This window comes from Phodopus roborovskii, unplaced genomic scaffold (assembly GCF_943737965.1).
Source record: "Phodopus roborovskii unplaced genomic scaffold, PHOROB, whole genome shotgun sequence".
Taxonomy (NCBI): domain Eukaryota; kingdom Metazoa; phylum Chordata; class Mammalia; order Rodentia; family Cricetidae; genus Phodopus; species Phodopus roborovskii.
This window is the reverse complement of record NW_026125572.1, coordinates 2,421,725-2,441,132: the sequence shown is the minus strand read 5'-3', so window position 1 is coordinate 2,441,132 and position 19,408 is coordinate 2,421,725. Positions and strand designations below refer to the sequence as shown.

Sequence of the window (19,408 nt, the reverse complement as noted above, 5' to 3'; positions counted from 1 at the left end):
TGTATAAAGAAAAAGGGATTAACAAATAGGTGGGGGAGGGGTTTCCTTCAAATGGATGGAACCCATTCTTTTGAAAGAAAACTCCCCTCTTACCTTGGTCCTGGAGCTGGTTAGTTCTCCTCTGTCCTCCTCCTAGGGGAGAAATACCCAAAGTTAAACAATAATAGAACATGGTCTTGTATTAAAGTCAAGTTCAGTTCTGGCCAACACCTTCCTCAGGTCTCACATGATACTACCAACTGTCTGATATGATGGGGCTTCTACAGAATCCAATTGAAACCCATTTTAAACATTAAGCCAAAGGAAATGAACAAAGCTATGTAAAATGGGAAACACAGAGTTGCCCGCTCAATTAGTCTGTCTTGTCAGAGTACTCTGATAAATTTCAGACTGGCTTACAGCAGGAAATTTCATGGGATGGCACTTTTTGGGCAACTGATCAGCAGAAATGATAGAGCAAAGAACATCAAGAAATTTCATGGAGAAGGAGGTGTCATGAGATATAAATTTATAGTGCTATGCTCAACATTTGGTATGGAGCTGCACTTAATCTGATCCAATAAAAATTGAAAATAACATGCTGAGGGAACATTAGATTGAAGGATGAGGGAAGTCTCATCTGATACAAGAAATAATAGGTGAGGTTTTCTTTTCTTTTTTCTTTTGCTTCCACCTACCAGCAAGGTTTAGGTTTCAGTTCATGTGAGCTTAGGGAACTCTAGCTCTTATCAGTTGGGCTTTCATCTCCTTAGAGCACCTGTCATTAATTAGGATTCCCGGTGTCATCAGAGAGATAGACAGCATGATGAAAGAAGATCAAGTTTGAATATTCAATAGTAATGACCCCAATAGCACCTCAGTTCCTCAGTCAGCTACATGACATGTGTTTCCATAAAGTCACGTGTCTGAATGAATATAACATAACATTGCTTTCTGGGATCAGTCTGAGAATGAATTTATTTACATGTACTTGTATATGACAGATATTACTAAATATTTACTTTTCATTATATAGTATCTGAAAGTTTTGAATATTCTTATCTCTGTTGAGGGCATTTCCTAGTTAACTGATGTTAAATTAAGTTTACAGTTACCCTTTGGCATAATTTCGCAGATGGTGGGTGATTGGTTCCCATATAAAATCAAATACCAGACAATTGATTGAATTCTGTGAGACATAAAGGAGAGTAGAGACCAAGAATGAGCCTGAACCCATACAAGATCATGTGCTATTGTTATTTAACTTTGGGTAACTTATTTAAAAAACTTCATCAAGTAAAATGACATCAAGTGAGCAGGTGGGTTCATGTTGGAACCTGTTTGTCCCAATATGTTACAGAGATAGCAAACGAGGGGCATTCCTAATGGTCATTATGAAGATGTGTAGAGGGAAAGCACTGTGGCAAATTCTGTGTTTCATCCGCAAATCTTGTTTCCATCTGGTTTGGATTGGACTCACCCTATTAATTTTAATGACCTTCAAGTTTCATGATGTAAATACTATGTGATAAAATTTTCCAGTTATAATGTTCTTTATTGTTAGTAAATATACTAAAAATGTTTATCCTGCCAATTGCTTTTCCCCCTAAATATTATTTTAAAAAAACTACCTTTTTCTGAAACAAATACAACCAAAAATTGTAAACCATGCTTAAAATGAAAAAAAAAATTGTACATTTTATCTTGTAAAACAGCCATTTCATCCATGGTTGCCACAGTTTTGAGCTAAATTCCTTGTGTTTAGAATAATACAGGAATCAAAGAAAGAAAGCAACTGTAGATACATTGCCTGTGTTGAAAATTTACAGTGACCGTGCAGCATTTACACTTTAGGTGTAAATGGTGGCTACTTGACATAAAGAGAAAAATGGAAGAAAATTAAATAGTATTGATATTGCTGAGGTTACTAAAATGTCCTTACAAACCATCTTCTCAAGTTTTATATGTTAAATGGTCACATTATATGGGGGAAATTCTTTGTATCACATCTGCATATGAAAATATAAGACTTGTTTGCAATAATATTCAAATAAATCCTGCCTGCATTTTCACCTTAATTCTACCTTGTATAGATCCTTGTGGATTTTCTCATGTCACCAAAAGTGTGCAATACCCATTCATTCACATAGGTGTGTAAGACCTGCTTCTTTATCTAAGAAATACCTTTACAGACACCTTTCCATTTCACACTATAACAAATTACAACACAAGCTTATTCAATTTCCAGACCAGGTATGTTTCTATCACCTGAGACTAACTCTCCCAGTCTTACAGCTCAAAAGGGGTCTAGAGAGTTCTGACACTGAAAGACACAGCCAGGCAGCCTCTCACCTGAAGTGCTCTGAAGCAGGGAGGTAGCTGGTACCCACCACATGGTAGTTGAAGAGAATGAGAATCTCTTCTTCTTTTTCTTAATTGAACAAGTCAGGTGTTGGAGATTATTGGGCAATTATTTTCCATATCTTTGTGGGAACCAGCTTTAACCATGGTAAAGTCTTCCTTTGGCTGATTTGTTATCTACCTCAGTGTAATTTTCTCATCTAAGTGAGAATTCATCCTATTTTGTATCTACATTTAAATTTATGCAAACTTGAGTCTTATGCAGACATTTTTAATGTGCCCTGGTATTATCAGTGTTGGCAAAACTGAGAGAAAGAGAGAATTTAAAGATTTCTATTCATACTAAAACATACATTATTTTTGTAAATATTTTCCCATAAGAGCACTGGAGAAAGGAGTCAGAAGACTTCAGCTCTAACCTCAGCTGGGGAACTCCGGGCAAATCATCTAACCCTTATTTACAGTGCCATCCCTAAAATAAAGTGGCAGAGGGAGTCGTATGTTTGCAAAGTATGACATTATACTGTTGCAGTGACCATTTCACTTTAGAAAGAGACCATGCAATGATTTTTAATGTTTTATATGAGTCAAATTTAAGCACCCTTTAAAGTGAGTAAATTAAACAGAAAATTAAAAATTAAATGAACATATTTTTTTGGCCAATGTAATATTGTCATTACTATATTATTTAGTGAAAATAACTAACTGCTGTGGGAGAGAGTGCCAAGCCAGTTCTCTTTATATCCTGCAGTCTTCCGAGTAGCTTCAGTTGTAATAGAGGCATTGTCCTACCTCTCTGGGTACCTGCATCAAGTTCCCTTATGGAATTTTATTACAAAATTTTGTAATATTTATTTTTATATTAAAGATTCTACTGATAAAAAAATCAGGTGGCCAGGTGGTAGTGGTATGTGCTTTACTCCCAGCACTTGGAAGCCAGAGGCAGGTAGATCTTGTGAGTTTGAGGACAGCCTAATCTATAGAGTGAGTTCGAGTTCTAGTACAGGCAGAACTGTTATACGCAGGAACCCTATCTCAGAAAAAAAAAACTAAATCTTAAGAGAAAGAGAGAAACAGAGAGAGACAGAGAGAGAGAGAGAGAGAGAGAGAGAGAGAGAGAGAGAGAGAGAGAGAGAGAGAGAGAGAGAGAGAAGCAGGAAACAGCTTTCTGAATTTTTGCAAGTGCTAGCTGCTGCAAATATCTTGAGGAGTCTGAGGGCTGGAGCCAGGAGGACTTTGGCCTGTTGTCACTTCAGAGAGAGACTAATGAGGTAGTAATTCTTGGTGGTTTTTATTTGCCTTTGTGCAGTGAAGCAACAGGGAAGAGGAGTCCATGTATGCTTTCATTTACTGTAGAAGTGAGTAGCTCTTAGGCTATCATTTATTTGATTGAAATTCCAATATAATTATTATTCTTTTTAGCGCTAAACAGTACTGAAGAAAACATTAAACTTTAACATTTTCTTAAAAAACTTACTGCACTCAATTTCTTCATTGAGTACTCCAGAATGAAAAAAGCAATGTAATCTAAGGGAAATCTAACTCATTTCAATACAATAGCTATATGACATTGTGTTATCAGTCAGATTTTAAAGCCAAATCTCTATAACTTCTCAGTATTAAATGCTTTAAAAAGCACTTCTGAAGTAGAATAGATTCTTTTATGCTTTTATTTTTTCTCAGTTGTTGGGTTGTGTGTTATGAAAGATATGCGTTGAAATGGTGCCATAAAATATTTGAAAGTGAACTTCATTCTTCATGCATCTCTTCCTAGATTTTAGATTCCCAGAAATTGTGGGATTTGTCCATGTAAAAGAAATGATGCTCAGTTATGAAAAAGTCTATATGTCAAAAAATAAGCAATGAGCTAACAGCAGTTCAATGTTTTGCTAGTCTACTCATCTTCTATTAAAATCTGTTTCAAGAGATTGTTTGCTTCTCTGAAGGCTCAGACATCTGGAGATAGCAAGGTGACTTTCTACTTAGGTATTTCCTTGCATGTGATATCGTATAACAAAGGAATCTTAGATGTCTGTTAGTTTATCTGAAACTAACAGCTAGAGGTCTATTTTGAGCATGAAGAGAAAACTTTAAAGTAAACAAACTTCAGTTTTCTCATTCTAAATTAGTGAACAGTATAATTCTAAACAGAATAATTATTATTCTCTACATTGTTCTGTAACCACCCAACTATTTTATCTTCCCTTTCCTAAATACGAAAGCATAAAACTAGTTCCATTTTGGCTGATGAGATACAAGAAGTTTTCCTATCTACAGTGGTGGATGACTGTCTTCTCATATATTCTAGTGAAGTAGATGGTGAAGTAGATTTTTATGTTTGCAGAAAAACCAATGTTTATCTATGATGTCCTAAGTAGATGATTATTATTATGAGCATAAAACTGCATGAAAGCATAATTACAGAGAATACTACACTGAGAAGTTATTACATTTTCATAATATAGTAAACTTTAAGGCAGCTCTTTTCAACCTGTGGGTTACAACCCCTTTGGAGGTCGAATGTCCCTTTCACAGGCGTCTCCTAAGAAAATCAGAAAACACAGATATTTACATTATGTTTCTCAATAGTCACAAAATTACAGTTATGAAGTAGCCATTAATACAAATTTATTGTTGGGGTCACCACACCATGAGTAACTGCATTAAAGGGACACAAAATTAGGAATATTGAGACCCACTGCTTAAAGGCATCTTATATTAATGTTCATTTTACTATGTATCTCTCCAAAGCTTTAATTTGTATGTGTGTACATGATACAAGATATTCTATCTTCCTAATTATTGTATATATAGAAAGAATAATTCCACCTTCTCTTCTCCAGTTTTCCCATTATTTGTCTTTATTCTCTCAGGTAAGAGTATTCTAGAACCATAATGTACAGGGATGTATTGCAGTATGGTTAGGCTTTTCTACTTTCTCCAGATTTATAAGAGCCATTTAAGAACTCTGACCCTGAGCAGCCTGAGCTAAAGGGCCCAGGTCACCCCTACCCCTGGATGCTTTCGTTTAGGAAGATGTCTGGAGAACTGCATCTGCTAACACTACCACAAAACTTCTTACTTGACCTTTGCTGATGCTCTGAGGCTGTGTAAAGCTATTCATAAGTGACAATAAAGGCCAAGTGGGCTTGTCATCTATAGAAGTCACAGTCCTACAGGAAAGTTTTCTTGACTTATTCTCTTCATTGAAGAGTTATTTTTAAAAAGCACTTTAAGAACCACTTTGTAGTCATTGTGCAAATCTATGTTCTAGAGATTAATGAACAAAACCTTATACTGGAAAGTGAAAACCTTGGTGTACAACATGTTTGGTATGAATATACAGACAAACTCAGTATTAAAGGGCAAAATGGAAACATGACTATGCTTCATTCAAGTCTGTTCTGTGCATTTCAAAGTGCAAGAATACAATGTTCTCACATACTAACCCCATGGACCCATTAACTTTTATTAATACCTCGTTGTGATGATGCCACAGTTGTCCTTCCTGTGTTGGGAGTATAGTCATCTTTATGCTTGTACACTGACTCACTCTGGCCAGGCACACTTATGGATGTTGAAACCTCAGATAGCTGAATTCTTTGGTGTAGGGTGTTTGTCCTGCAGAGCAACGTGTTCGTATAGTATATTCTGCTCAGATTAGCAAGTCCAGTCAACAAAATCAGAAACAACAGGTCCAGGTCTACTGGCATCTGCTGCCTGCTGCTCATTTGTTTGCCTTCAAGGATATGGGTTTTGCATATTTCTCAAACTACCCTTCTTTTAGGAGACCCTTTCTGATATTGTGCTCTGTCTAGTTGGTTTTTCTTTTCTCATGTGAGTATCTGCATTGTGCCACTTTCTAGAGGAAATGACTTCATTTCAGTCCCATTGTGAAGATTTGTAAGAGGGAATTCATATCTAGCTGTCGTCCACCATGGTAGAAAGAGGTGATTCATAGTCATAGAAGCCACCATGCCCTTGTGTTTCTCTTCTATCTTCTTGAAGAAATCCACTACCATTGATTTACTTATGAGTGTTTCTCTTTTGCATGCTTAAAAAATATCTAATCTCATTTATTATCATTGATTTATTTATAAGATGGGTTTCATGTATCCCAGGCTGGCCTTTAACTCCCTACTTTCTGAGAATAACTGAACTATTTAGCCTCCTGTTTCCATCTACCAAATTCTGGGATCACGGGTATACATAACAATGGCTGATTTTAATTTCTATTAAGTAAATGCATGAACTGAAAAAACAATAGGTTGAAATTTCCTTGAACAGAAGAGCTGGGGTCTAGCCTTGATTTTCTTATCAAATCAGGTTGCAAAACCTTAGTCTCAACAAATTCCTCTGGTAGAAATTTAATTTTATTAAATATATCTTTTTGGAGGTAGTAGAAACTAAATTAATCACAAAATTTCTACTTTCCCCCAAAGTCATTAAAACATCTTTTAAGTATAAAGATAAAAATGAGAAAAAGAACTAAACACTAAATTTAGCAACTTTTGAACTTTGCACTCAGTGCTCAGGTATCTGCCACTTGTCCCCAGAATGAACAACTTACAAATCACCTGCAAAAATCTCAGTTTGGAAGCCAACAATCATCTATAGAGTTGTGTGCCAGAGGGTTTGGATCTAATGGGAAGGAAGGTGAGAACATGTCATGCAAGTTGTGCCATCTAGAAACAGGGAAAGTGCTCTTCAAAGGAACTATCATTTCAACCATTTTTTTCAACTACAGAAAAGCTAAATATAAAACATCAAATGTCTGATAGTTGTAGAAAGTTCCATGTTTTCTACAGTGTTCAAACATCTGAAAAAGGAAGGAAAGAGTAAATGGGTCCTTTTGTACTACATTTCCCCCAGGTAAACACACATGTGCTTGCCACATGCCATGTCAGTTTGTCTTTATAAAATAATTGGTACTCACAGTAAATGTCAGCATCTCTATAGAAGACTAAGGAACCCTTAAGTACAATAGTACTGGGGGAATTTGCATGCTTCTGTGTGTCTGTGAATGCTGAAAGATGAGACAAATTTTTGTTCTGTTCATCTAATTCTTAGCCAGATGGACTCTATTCAAAACAAAATGGGATTACAAGTCTACTTTTCTGGAGTATTTGTCCAAATATCATTAAAGATTATGGAAGATATTCACAACCATCTTTTATAATACTTAATACAAAAATTGTGTGTTTAAAGATCAGGCCAATCAAAATTCCAACATGATGAGAAAGGGGTTCTTGAGGCCACATCCTTAGTGAAGGAGCTATATTGGCAATTGCCAGCTTCTGGAGAAGGGTAATTTTTCTTTGGGGATGTGGTCATTGTTTTAGTAAATGGCAATACATCTATGCATATAGGGTTAGGATCAACACTAACAAGACTCAATAGGATACACTTAAACAAAAGAAGAGGACATGAAATTGGCACGGAGTCAGGTTGGGAAAGTCCAGTAGGAATGGGAAGTGGATCTGATCAACATACATTGTATACATTTTTAAAATTCTGGAAAAAACTAATTAAATATTGTATTAAATTATATTATTGTATGGGAATCCAACAGAACACAAAAATGAACATTTACTCAGTAATATTAACACCTGTGGTGGATTAAAAGAAAATGGCCCTCAAAGCAAGGAGGTGTCACCTTGTAGTAGGTGTGGTCTTGTTGGAGGAAGTGTGTCACTGTGGAGGTGGGCACTGAGATTCCTGTATGCTTAAGTCACATACATTTCCTGTGAGACAGACCACTTCCTGTTGCCTATGCAAGACATAGAATTCTCAGCTACCTCTCCAGCACCATGTCTGCCTGCATACTACGATGTCACATCATGATTATAATGGACTGAACCTCTGAACACCATCCCAATAAATGTTTTTTTGTTTGTTTGGTTTTCTTTTCTTTTTTTTTTTCATAAGAGTTACTGTGGTCACCTACAGAATGAGAAAAGATTTTCACCAACCCAATAGGCAGCAGGAGATTTATAACAATATATATATATATATATATATATATATATATATATATATAAAACTCAAGAAAATAGATATCAACCAACTACCTAATCCAATTGAAAAAAAAGTGAAGATATAAACAGAGAATTCTCAACAGAGGAATCTCAAATGGCTGAGAAACATTGGAAAAGATAGATGTTCAACATCCTTAGCTATCAGGAAAATGCAAATCAAATTGACTCTGAGATTCTATCTTACACCTGTCAGAATGGCTAAGATCAAACAAAGGAGTTCATATTGGAGAGGATGTGGAGGAAGGGGTACACTCCTCCATTGCTGGTGGGAGTACAGACTTGTACAGCCACTTTGGAATTCAGTGTGGTGGGATTCAGTCTATCACACGATCCAGCTATACTTCTCTTTGGCATATGGCCAAAGGATGCTCAATCATACCCCAATGACACTTGCTCAACTACGTTCATAGAAACTTTATTTGTAAAAGCCAGAACCTGGAAACAACCTAGATGTCCCTCTACTGAGGAATAGATAAAGAAAATGTGATAATTTACACAATGGAGTTTATTCAGCTGCCCAAAACAAGGACACTAGGAAATTTGAAGGAAAATAGATGGAACTAGAAACAATTCAATCTGAGTGAGTTAACCAGAACGGATAAAGACAAACATGGTATGCACTCATGAGTAGATACTAGCTGTAAAATAAAGGATACCTATGCTACATTCTGCTACCCAGATGGAGTAGGTAACAAGGAGAGCTCATGGGAGAACACCCAGATCTCCCTGGGAAGGGGAAATAGAAGAGATTTTGTGAGTGGACTGAGGGCAGATGAGAATGGGGAGATGAGAGATCACGTTGGGGGGCACAGAGAGGGACTGTGTTGAGGGGGACTGCTGGGGGACATTTTTGGGTCAGGAGGAAGCCTGGGAATCTCCCAGGAATCTATGGGGGAAGACCACAGCTTAGACTCCTGGCAATAGTAGATAAGTAGCCTGAACTTGCCATCTCCTATGACCAGATTGGTGCCTGGCCCAATTGTCACCAGAGAGGTGTCATCCAGTAACTGATGGAGGTAGATGTAGAGACCCAATGCCAAATAATAGCAGGAAGAGAAAGGAGTGTAGGGGCCAGCGGGGTCAAGGGCACCACAGGAATGCTCACATAATCAACTAACCTGGGTTCATAGGGGCTCACAAAGATTGAACTGACAACCAGGGAACCTGCATGGGACTGGCTTAGGCCCTCTGCAGATACGTGACAGTTGTGTCACTTGGTTCCCCTTAACAGTGGGGACAGGGGCTATCTATAATACTTTTACTGGCTTTTGGGATCCTGCTTCTCCTTCTGGATCACTTTGCCCAGTCTCAATACATGGACAGATGCTTAGTCTTACTGCAACTTGATATGCCATGTTTTATTGATGCTCATAGGAGACCTGCCCTTTCCTGGATGGGGATGGAAGAGGAGGGGTTGTGGGATAGGGGGGCAGGATGGGTGAGAGGGACTGGGAGGGCAGGATAAAGGGGAGGCTGCATCCAGAATGTAAAATAAATACATGAAAAAGAAAGAGTTGCTGTGATTAAGTTGTCTCTTCACAGCAATAGAAACCCTAAGTAAGACAATACTCAACCTCATGTTTCTGTACTTTTAAACTCTTTTATATTTATACTAAGTACTAAAAGTTGACTTGTTTCTGACATAAAAGCAACATTTGATTCTCACACATTGTGCTCCATTTTTCTAAACTTTTTAAATGCATCTGAATTATGACAAAGTATGTCTTACAAATTTACAAATTATAAAGTGGTTCTGTAGGATAATACATCTTTCACACCTGCTTTCATATCTGCTGTACACCGAAAGAGAAAGTCTAATAAAATATGGTATTTTCTGCCCCCTTTCCTTAGTATTCAATCCAGTATTCCATGCTGCTGCTGGTAGCCTCAGAGTGCCTGATGCATATTAAGTATGACAGGCCTGGTTTCCAAGGACTAGATGCAGCTGAGCATCTCCAAGTTCAACCAGGCTTTAGGATTTTCATAATTCATACTCCTAGAGTTATACTCTTTGGAAATACCACCCTTTTCCTTTGCTATCAGAAAAAATTCTCTGTTTTTGACACAGTTCTACAAGCATCTTCAGAGAATATAAATTTTACATCGGAATTATTATTGTTCACAAAAGCATTGGAAACTACAGGATTTTAATTTGGGTTTAGGTATTTGGATCAAGATGTAACGTTCCATAAGGACCAGAATAAGTCAGCAGATGAGACTAATTGCTTTATGCTGGAGAATATGTGAAGATGCTGGAGAATATGAATATTTTTAAATGCACATTTTCATCTAAAAGCTAGTAATAGTTTGAATATCTCTATTAACCAAATTATTCTAAATATCTTTTAATGGATTTATTTATCACACGGTAAAGTTGATAGCATAGTAATTAAAGTATCATAATCATAGAGAATATAGTAAAGTTGATGGCATTTTAAAAATAATACAAATAACTTTATTGTGGTATAAATAGTTATGGCCAATTTGTGTCAAAGGTATCTGAACCATGGTAAAATTGAATGTGCAGGTGATAGTGAGGATAGTATTAACCTTAAAGTTAAAATAAATAAACTTCCTCTTTCATCTAACCTTTATGTTTTATTATAATACCTCCTAAAGTACATATTTTAAAAATGACCCTTATGAATCTGCCAGAGAAAGTTTTTCAGGGTAATTATAGGTCTGGGAGAAGGGATGTAGAGAATACCACTGAATGGAGAGAACCCCAAAACGGGGATTCAGGAGAAATGAAAAGACAAGTATACCTCATACTGTTGTGTCATTTAAGAATTGGAGAATCTATGCTAAAATGTAATAACAAATAGTCCCAGAGCTGTCCACAACTGAATGCTTAATGTCTTTAAGATTTGCACATATGTCCAGTGGGAAAACGTTCTGAATGAAGTCTTTCTGAATGGTAAGACTCTGTTTATCACTGTCTACCACTCGTACCAGATGACATGCTGATTGTTTTCGTTTACCTGGGCTTGCACTTAGGGCCCAGTGCTTGCTGTTCAAGTTCTCTGCTGCTATATCACAGCCCCTACAGTGACATTTTGTCAGACTAGTTACAGTTGCACTCTCTGAAACAATCTTGCTTGTGCTTATTTTAAAGCTCTCAGTAAACAACAAAGTCCTGATTGTCTCTTCTTGGTATATGCCTCTTTTCTGTGACATTTATTCTGTAGAATTTTAAACAAATAGTTAAGTATGGAAGCTGAAAACTCTAGATGAAAGGAACATGGCTGGCAGTTTGCTTACAGAGGAAACATTGCTGTTTTTTTCTCAGTAAATTAGAACAGAGCTTGTGAGGAAGCTGTGCTTAATAACAATAGTATACACATATCTTACCATAAGCAGAACACTTAATGCAAAGACCAGATTGAAGGAAAATTTCTTTTTCTATGGGAAAACAGCTTTAAGTTTCTGCCAAGTGAGTAAGACGGGTTTCAGGGATACCTGATGATGGTGTGCCCTCTGGAGTTTGCTTTATGCATGCAATTAATGTGAGCTTGTTTCTACAAACTAACGTATGCAAAAGATGCTATTAGTTAAACTCTGTATTGGTGTGCTCAACTAGAAAGTCAAAACTCCTAGGGGAAGGAGAATGAGAATTTTGATTAAATGGGTCTTTCATGCTTACGTAGCTGGGGATGGGAGAGTGAAGACATAGAGATAGGGGAAAGGTGAGTACTTTTAGCCTTCAGGGTTCTACCAGTGCAATCAAAGGCATGGGCAAAATGACTGTGATTTTAGCATGCAGGGGCCAGCTTGCCAAGGAAACTGTGGCATACAGAAAACAAAATGCATAAACAAACTCCCTATCCAGGAAGCAAGTTTAACAATTAACTCATTAACAAGATCTAGCAAGGACAGGAAAAGAGGAGGAAGCCAATCACTCATTATTATACAGTTCTGGACAGATGAAGCCCCTCAGCATTGCCCCAAACAATGCCTGTAGTGTAGATTTGACAAAGTAGCACATTTAAGAGGAAACTCTTTAGCCATCAATGGGAGGCAGACACACAGTATTTTAGGGCCAAATTCAGTCCCTGAAGCTTGACTTTATCAGAAGACACAAGACAGAGGACAAGGCAGCTATATCTACCAAGAATGAATTAAGAGAGATGGCCAGTGAATAAAATCAATATCCTGACCACTGATCTACATACCAACCATAGTTGCTTTCACCCTTCTATTTCTTCTAAGTTATTTACATTAAAGAGTTCTTGTAGTGCTACCTCAATAGCTGATACCTGACTTTAATGGAAATTACGTACTTTTTATCACATATTGCACAAGACATGTCAACAAAGTCTGATCATCCTGGTGGCAGTTTAAGTTTTGGAGTGGCTGAGATCTTTTTAGTTACGGTTGTGGCATGGATAATTTATTAGTGTGGTGTTTCCCTGATTATTTTGTTAGTTTTATATGGGATATTTGTTCAAATAAACCAGAGATCAGAGCTGCCTGAATCTGTATTCAAATGTGTCTTTGTTGACTACTTTTTGTAACTATTTACTTTAAAACGTTTCCCATTCACAGAATTTCCTCCCCCATACACTATATTGAGTTAAAATAACCCTTCCCAGTACCCATATTTGTTTCTCAAATATATATATATATATATATATATATATATATATATATATATATATATCTTAACCCTTCCCCAGCTGGGCATACCCAAGTAAATTGCAGTTCCCTTTCTGAAGCCAATGAAAACAACCACAGGACATTGGCATTGCTTTCATTATGGCTGGGCAATAGTACAGTTTTCATTACCTTCAGTTTTCAATGGCTTACCAGAGACATCACTTCTCAAGACAGGTTCTTGGTTAAGCCCTTTAGCAAGGCCTGTGATTTCCTCTTGAATCTGTGCTTTGTGCTTCTCTCCTAAGCAGCTCTGAGACCAGCGTGATTTGTCAGTTATCACTTGCTGTGGGCTTTAGCCCCGGTAGGTTCAAAGCAGCCTTTATTATTTAAGGAAAATAGGAAATTCTGCTTCCTGGCTGTAAACATGCATTTTCTATGTCGAGAACCAAAAGGATGCAAAGGGCAGATTTGACCAGTATTTAAGAATGAAACTCTCCATTTTAACCCATACAGGTAATGCTTTTCTTAAAAGCCCTGTGGCAAACATTTTTGAGTCATACTCATTCTGACTTTACAGATCTTACTTATACCATACTCCCTTAAAAATATATGGGAGTGTGACCTGAGTAAGCACCATAAAGCCAGAGCCTACTCTTCCATTTAGGACTGGTTGGCTTCATAAGTGGACATGATTTCAAACCGTCCCAGTCCAACCTCTCCATAGTCTGAAATAGAATGATGCCATACCAAACAAAACACTGAAATGGACGAAGGAAATCTCTATGTTAGAAAGAGTGGATTTCTTCTTACTGAGAGTCTGGCAGCCAGACATAAGGTTTAAACAGAACGATAAAATGTAAAGTCACTCCTGACACAATGGCAGCAGGCAGCATCAATTTTGGTGGGCAAAACAACAGAAAAACTTGATGAGATCTAGAAAAATACAAAAACCCATGATTTAGGCCCACTGCAAGCAGCTAGTGTTCAACCAGGTTGGTTTTTATATGGCCTTCAAAGATCAATGTCAAGTATGATCATTTTAGAATCAAAATAAAAAGTAACTTTTGCCTGACTGTTGATCAAAATTATGAAATGGAGAAAAAGAAAACAAACCAACAAACACACTATGTTCGCACACAGAGTAAAGTACTGTTTTCAGGGGCATCAGGGAAGGTGGAATACTATAACAATGCGTGGTCTATTGTTATACTACTCCACCCACCTTAATGAGGAGCCCTTGGGCGTGGCTACACCGTAGCCTTTGGAATCCAGGTTTCCTCCCACTTTCATGGTGTCACAGGGCTTTCGCTGCTCAATGTATTCATTCATCGTGGACTCCAGGAGGAAGGCAAATTTGCCCTTGGACTTGCGGACACGAGCCACGCCCTCAGCTGTAGTCCTAGTGAACACTGACGGCTCTGCCGATCGCATGTAGGTCCACATCTTTTCATACACTGCTATTTTTGATCTCTGGAGGGAATGCAAATAAAATTCAATACAGGAAAAAAGGGAACAGCCTGTTAATATAGACAAAAGCGAGGTTATGGTAAGTCTTTTAGTGTCATTCCATTATCCATAATTCAGTTCGCCTTGCAGAAACCTAACTCTTCAGAAGCCGAACTTCTAAAATTCTTTTAGGAAAGCAACCAAGTGCCAGACATTTATAGTGATGATTAAAAAGAATATAACGCTTGTCATAATAATTCTTACACTCTACTGTTTCACTGGATATTGTTGTTATTGTTAATGTCATTAAAGGCCCTGAAAAGCACTGCAGATTTAAAAGCTCATGTTCTATCTATCATATTCCTGATGAGGTTGGTAAGGACCAGGTCAGACCTCATCATTGTTTCCGTAGAACTCTTTTCTGGTCTATATTTGAGGCATAGTAGACACATTTTTATATACTTTTTTTTTTTCATGCCTCGAAGTTTCAGTTCACACCAAGTCAATCCCTTAAAGAGACAGAGGATAAGTGTTGGAGTTTATGAACTTAATACCCACTGAACAACACCCAAGCTGCAGACGACTCACACAGCTTGAGAATGAATCTGACCAAATCAACAAACGGGACAAGACACCGGGCTTTAAGGCACATGGTTTCTGTTTTCATACTTCCTTTGGTGTCACTGTAACTATGTGACTCAGGCCAAGATGCTTATTTATTTTAAAAGTTACTTTGTCTCCCTATATTCCTCTCACTACTTAATTTACTTAAGTCCTTTTGGATTTTAAATTTAAATTTCAGTTAATTTTTATTTGTGTGTGTGTGTGTGTGTGTGTGTGTGTGTGTGTGTGTGTCTGTGTATTCTGGGTTGTGGTGCCAGCCTGCATGTGTGGAGGTCAAATGACAGCGTTTGGGAGTTAAATGTCTCCTTTCATAGGTTCTAGATATCAAACTCACTTTTGAGGTTTTCTTCAGCAAGCAATTTAAGCTGCTTAGCTAGCCAACAGCTCCCCAGATACATTTCATATGAAAAATAGTCACATGAACTCAACCTCTTCCAAAAGACACATCTGGTAAGATAGGAAAGTGCTAACTAATATTCTCTGTTTGGCACTACCACACACCAATACTCATCATTGTATTTGTTCCATGACCAAGAATGTAGGAAACAAACCATCTATCTACAAGGGCCTTGGAAAGGTTTGCATGATACGCATGCTTGAAAAAACATCTCATAGTATAGAGACTGTGGTGTATGTGTGAATATACCCTTACCTGTTTATATGGGTGTGCATGCATGAGCATATGTGTGAGGTCTTATGTCAACTATGTGTGTCTTTCCTCTGTTCCTATCCACTGTTTGTTGAAGCAGGGTTTTGTATTGACCTGTCAGGTGAGTTTGGCTGACCAGTATATCCTGAGGACCTGACTACCCTGCCTTTCCAATGTTGGGAGTAGAAGCCTACAGCAGTATGACCAACTTTTTCAGATGGGTTCTGGGTATCAATCTCAGGTCTTCATACATACGTGGCCAGCACTTTAACAGTTGAGCTGTATTGGAGCTCCATTTTGAAAACATTAAGAATACACGAAAAGCACTAATTATTTGGTAGTTTTCCAGTTATAGCTAAACACTATATCAAAATAATAAGGCAGAAAAAAGATAGTACAAAGAAAAACAATTAGGTTGAAAAAGTTTTGGCCCTTTACAGTCCACTTGTTTTATTTCATGTAAATGTGCTTATGGTGTACACGTGTGTGTATGCATGTTACAGTGTGTGTGTGGGAACATGTGTGTGTGTGTGTGAGTTCCTGTGCACTTGTGGCACCTTGAGGCTGAGATTGGGAAGCATCCTTAATTGCTCTTCTACTTTAACCATTGAAGCAGGGTGTCTCAGTCAAACCCAGAGTCTTTTTAGCCAGTTTGCTTTGTGGAATCTCCTGTCTCTATTTTCCAAGAGTCTGGAGTTTCAAGTTGGCCAGCTACCATTTAGGTAGGTTCTGGGAATCTAACCCCTGAGAGACCCACCTAACCCTGAAAAACCACTTCTACGCCACCAGAGGAAAATTGTTGTTGCATTCATTCTGTTTAAAATTCAGAATAAAGATGAGTTCATACAGTGTCTGTGATGACTTTAGAAGACCTAAGCAGAAGTTTGGAAGGACAAACTTAGTGGGAAGGGGTCAGAGGTCAGATGAAAGCACATTCATAGAAAATGCTGGGCCTGTCTTGTCACTGTGGCAAAATTTAGAAATACTGACTTTGACTGAAAGTGGACTGACTTTGACAAGATCATGCACTGACAAAATATTAGGAGAGTCAAAAACATAAATCTAGAAATAATTGCCCTGCCCCTGCTTACCTGGGGCTGTAAGTGTGTTTGTTAGTGGGTGAGGGCAAACGACTATTCACAAATTTACAAAATGGGCTGAAATGAGGGACATTCTGTAGAGCCAGCAAGTCAATAAACACAATGGTCATAGACATTTACATCCCTAAACCTTTCAACTGTGGAATCTACTTAAAAATCAGGTATGGGAAGGAGATATACTCAAGGTAAAAAACATAGATCATATAAGAGTCATTTTTTTTAAAAATTAGAAATGCCAGATTTGCTTGGTTCATCGTTATTGTGCAGTAATGTCCAAGAAGCCACTGATTTAAAGTATTAATATATTAGTTCAAACAATCCATGGAGTTTTAATAATGCTATTCTCATTATTCACATGTGAAGTATTGTATGTAGTGCATTTAACAGAAAAAGTATATCATTCATTCTAATACATATTTAGTTCTTTGCTAGGGGTGAAAAGAGCAGGGCCTGTGTGCTGGGGTCCACTCATCGGTGTCTTGGTTGATGATATTCTAAACACTTAGCTAGTAGTCTACCCCACTTATCTTCCATCGTGCTGATGACTGAAATAGGAACAGGGTTCAATTTGTGCTGAAGTGAAAGTCAGTGTGTCTGAGTCACAAGTGTGATATACAAGTGCTTGAATGGCATGGCTGCCATGAGTGACATGTAGGACGCTTTTGAAAGCATAAGCTTAACACGGTATAGTGTTATACTTAAACCCAAGTATAGTGGGTTTCATAATGGGGTGACGCCAAGGCAAATGCATATATAACTTTCCCCCATGAATGGTCAAAGTTGTCTTCTCAATGGGTAACATCAGTGATTTCATGTGCAGTGCCGCCTGTGGGCCATTCACTGCCGGAGGTGGCTGAGTGGAGCTGACAGATGTGCCATTACCATGTACTTACAAGAAAGCATTTCTGACAAGTATGAAGATTCCCTTCCAATCCTGTTTCTTCTGCTCATCAGACAAATGGGTTATATAAACCAGGTCACCATGAATGGGAATGGAGGGAGGTAAATAGGGTGTAAAATGAACATTGGTTTGGAAAGTGTTCTACTTGGGAAGATTTCTTTGTTGTCTCATTAGTGTTTGGAATGTTCTGCAAAAATAAATACCCACACTAATAAAGGTGTTCCCATTTTAAAACTGAAGTTGGGCAAGACAGAGAGAGGAGAGAGAGGAGAGAGAGAGAAGAGAGAGAGAGAGACTTAGAGGCTTGATGGGGATCAAATTTGTATTGGAAGACTTAAACTGCAGAAACAGGTTTCCTTGTGCCCACATGTTTTATTAATATAGCCTCTTGTCTATCTCACCAGTTTTCAAAAATTGAACAGGAAAAAACCAAAACTTAGTAAAGATTGAAAAGACAATATTTGCAGTGTGTTGGCTGTAAAGAGCTTTGTAGTGAGTTATTATTTGTTTACTTTCTTCAAGCTATCAACATGATGTCTTTTCCCTTCATTACTCAAGGCAAGATGATGAACCAGCAGGTTTTTGTCATGTAATGAACACCATTCATCACTTCTCAGTGGAGGGCAAGTGGCAGCATTCTATTCTTATACAGAATGGTTTCCAGGCAACACTAGTAAATTTATTAACCTCTTCAGTAACTTAAGAGAAGGCTTGACTGAGTAACTTTATCTAAACAATATTGTTAATAAAGTCTACCGTCATGGCAATTACTTAGTCATTCAGAAAAATTTATAACTAGTTTTAGATCATTTGACATTTTAATCAATACTCGTGGTAATACTCAATACTAAGCACATTACTCTTGATTGTTTCATTAAGCTTTGAGTGATTTGTTGTTGATTTAGATTTATGTAAATATTTGTAATAGTATAAAATCAAAATAAAATTCCCTTCTTAAAAGGTAAAAGTGAAGTATTTTTAAAGCCAGCTCATAGAACATCACATTTGGTTGTGTTTATTTTCAAACTCCTGAGAAAATCACACATGTCACTCTTTCAGATGTTGTTTAAAGGTCTGGAAGATAAGCTATCATTGCTTTCAAATAAAAAAGCTTAGAAAATACTGCACTATTCCTCACATTCCAAATAATTTACCATCTCTTGTTTTCAAACAATTGATACTGAATGTGAAATATATTCATTATCATCTACCTCAATATCAATGAAAATTTCATTGGGTATGTTTTAATACTTTGACCCCAAACCCAAAAAAGAAAAGGAAGGGTATTTGGAGGTAGGAGAGGAACAACAACAGGAGGGGACATGGAGGGACAAGAGGAGGACAGAAGGGAAGAGAGAGGCACAGATAACAACAAAGTGTAATAACATATATGAACAAAATTCCATAACTAAACTAGTTGATTTTTTGAGTTAAAAATAAAACAACAACAATAACAAACCCAGCCAGGGTGGTAGCCTGTTCCTTTAATCCTAGCACTCAAGAGGCAGAAGCAGGCAGATCCATGAGTTTGAGGCCAGCCTGGTCCACAGAGCTAGTTCTGGGATAGCCTGTGAGCTCTTACACAGAGAAACACTGCCTCAAAAAATTACAATGGTTAATGATAGAGAAATCTGGCACTAGGAAAATGTCCAGAGATCTACAAGGATGACCCCAACTAACAATCTAAGCAATAGTGGAGAGGTTACCTTAAATG

The 19,408-nt window shown here is 37.5% G+C and overlaps 1 protein-coding gene across 7 annotated transcripts in view; it reads right to left on the bottom strand.

Annotated features, from left to right (window-relative positions):
- Gria4 (glutamate ionotropic receptor AMPA type subunit 4) overlaps positions 1-19,408 on the bottom strand; it is a 345,494-nt gene that overhangs the window by 28,853 nt on the left and 297,233 nt on the right. For 5 of the 7 annotated variants that reach the window (XM_051177800.1, XM_051177798.1, XM_051177799.1 and 2 more), the window contains exon 14: positions 14,197-14,444. In XM_051177800.1, coding sequence (XP_051033757.1) covers positions 14,197-14,444 — 248 coding nt within the window. Of the gene's footprint in view, positions 1-93; positions 133-14,196; positions 14,445-19,408 lie in introns of all 7 variants that reach the window. The other 2 variants (XM_051177803.1, XM_051177802.1) reach the window with 1 other exon arrangement.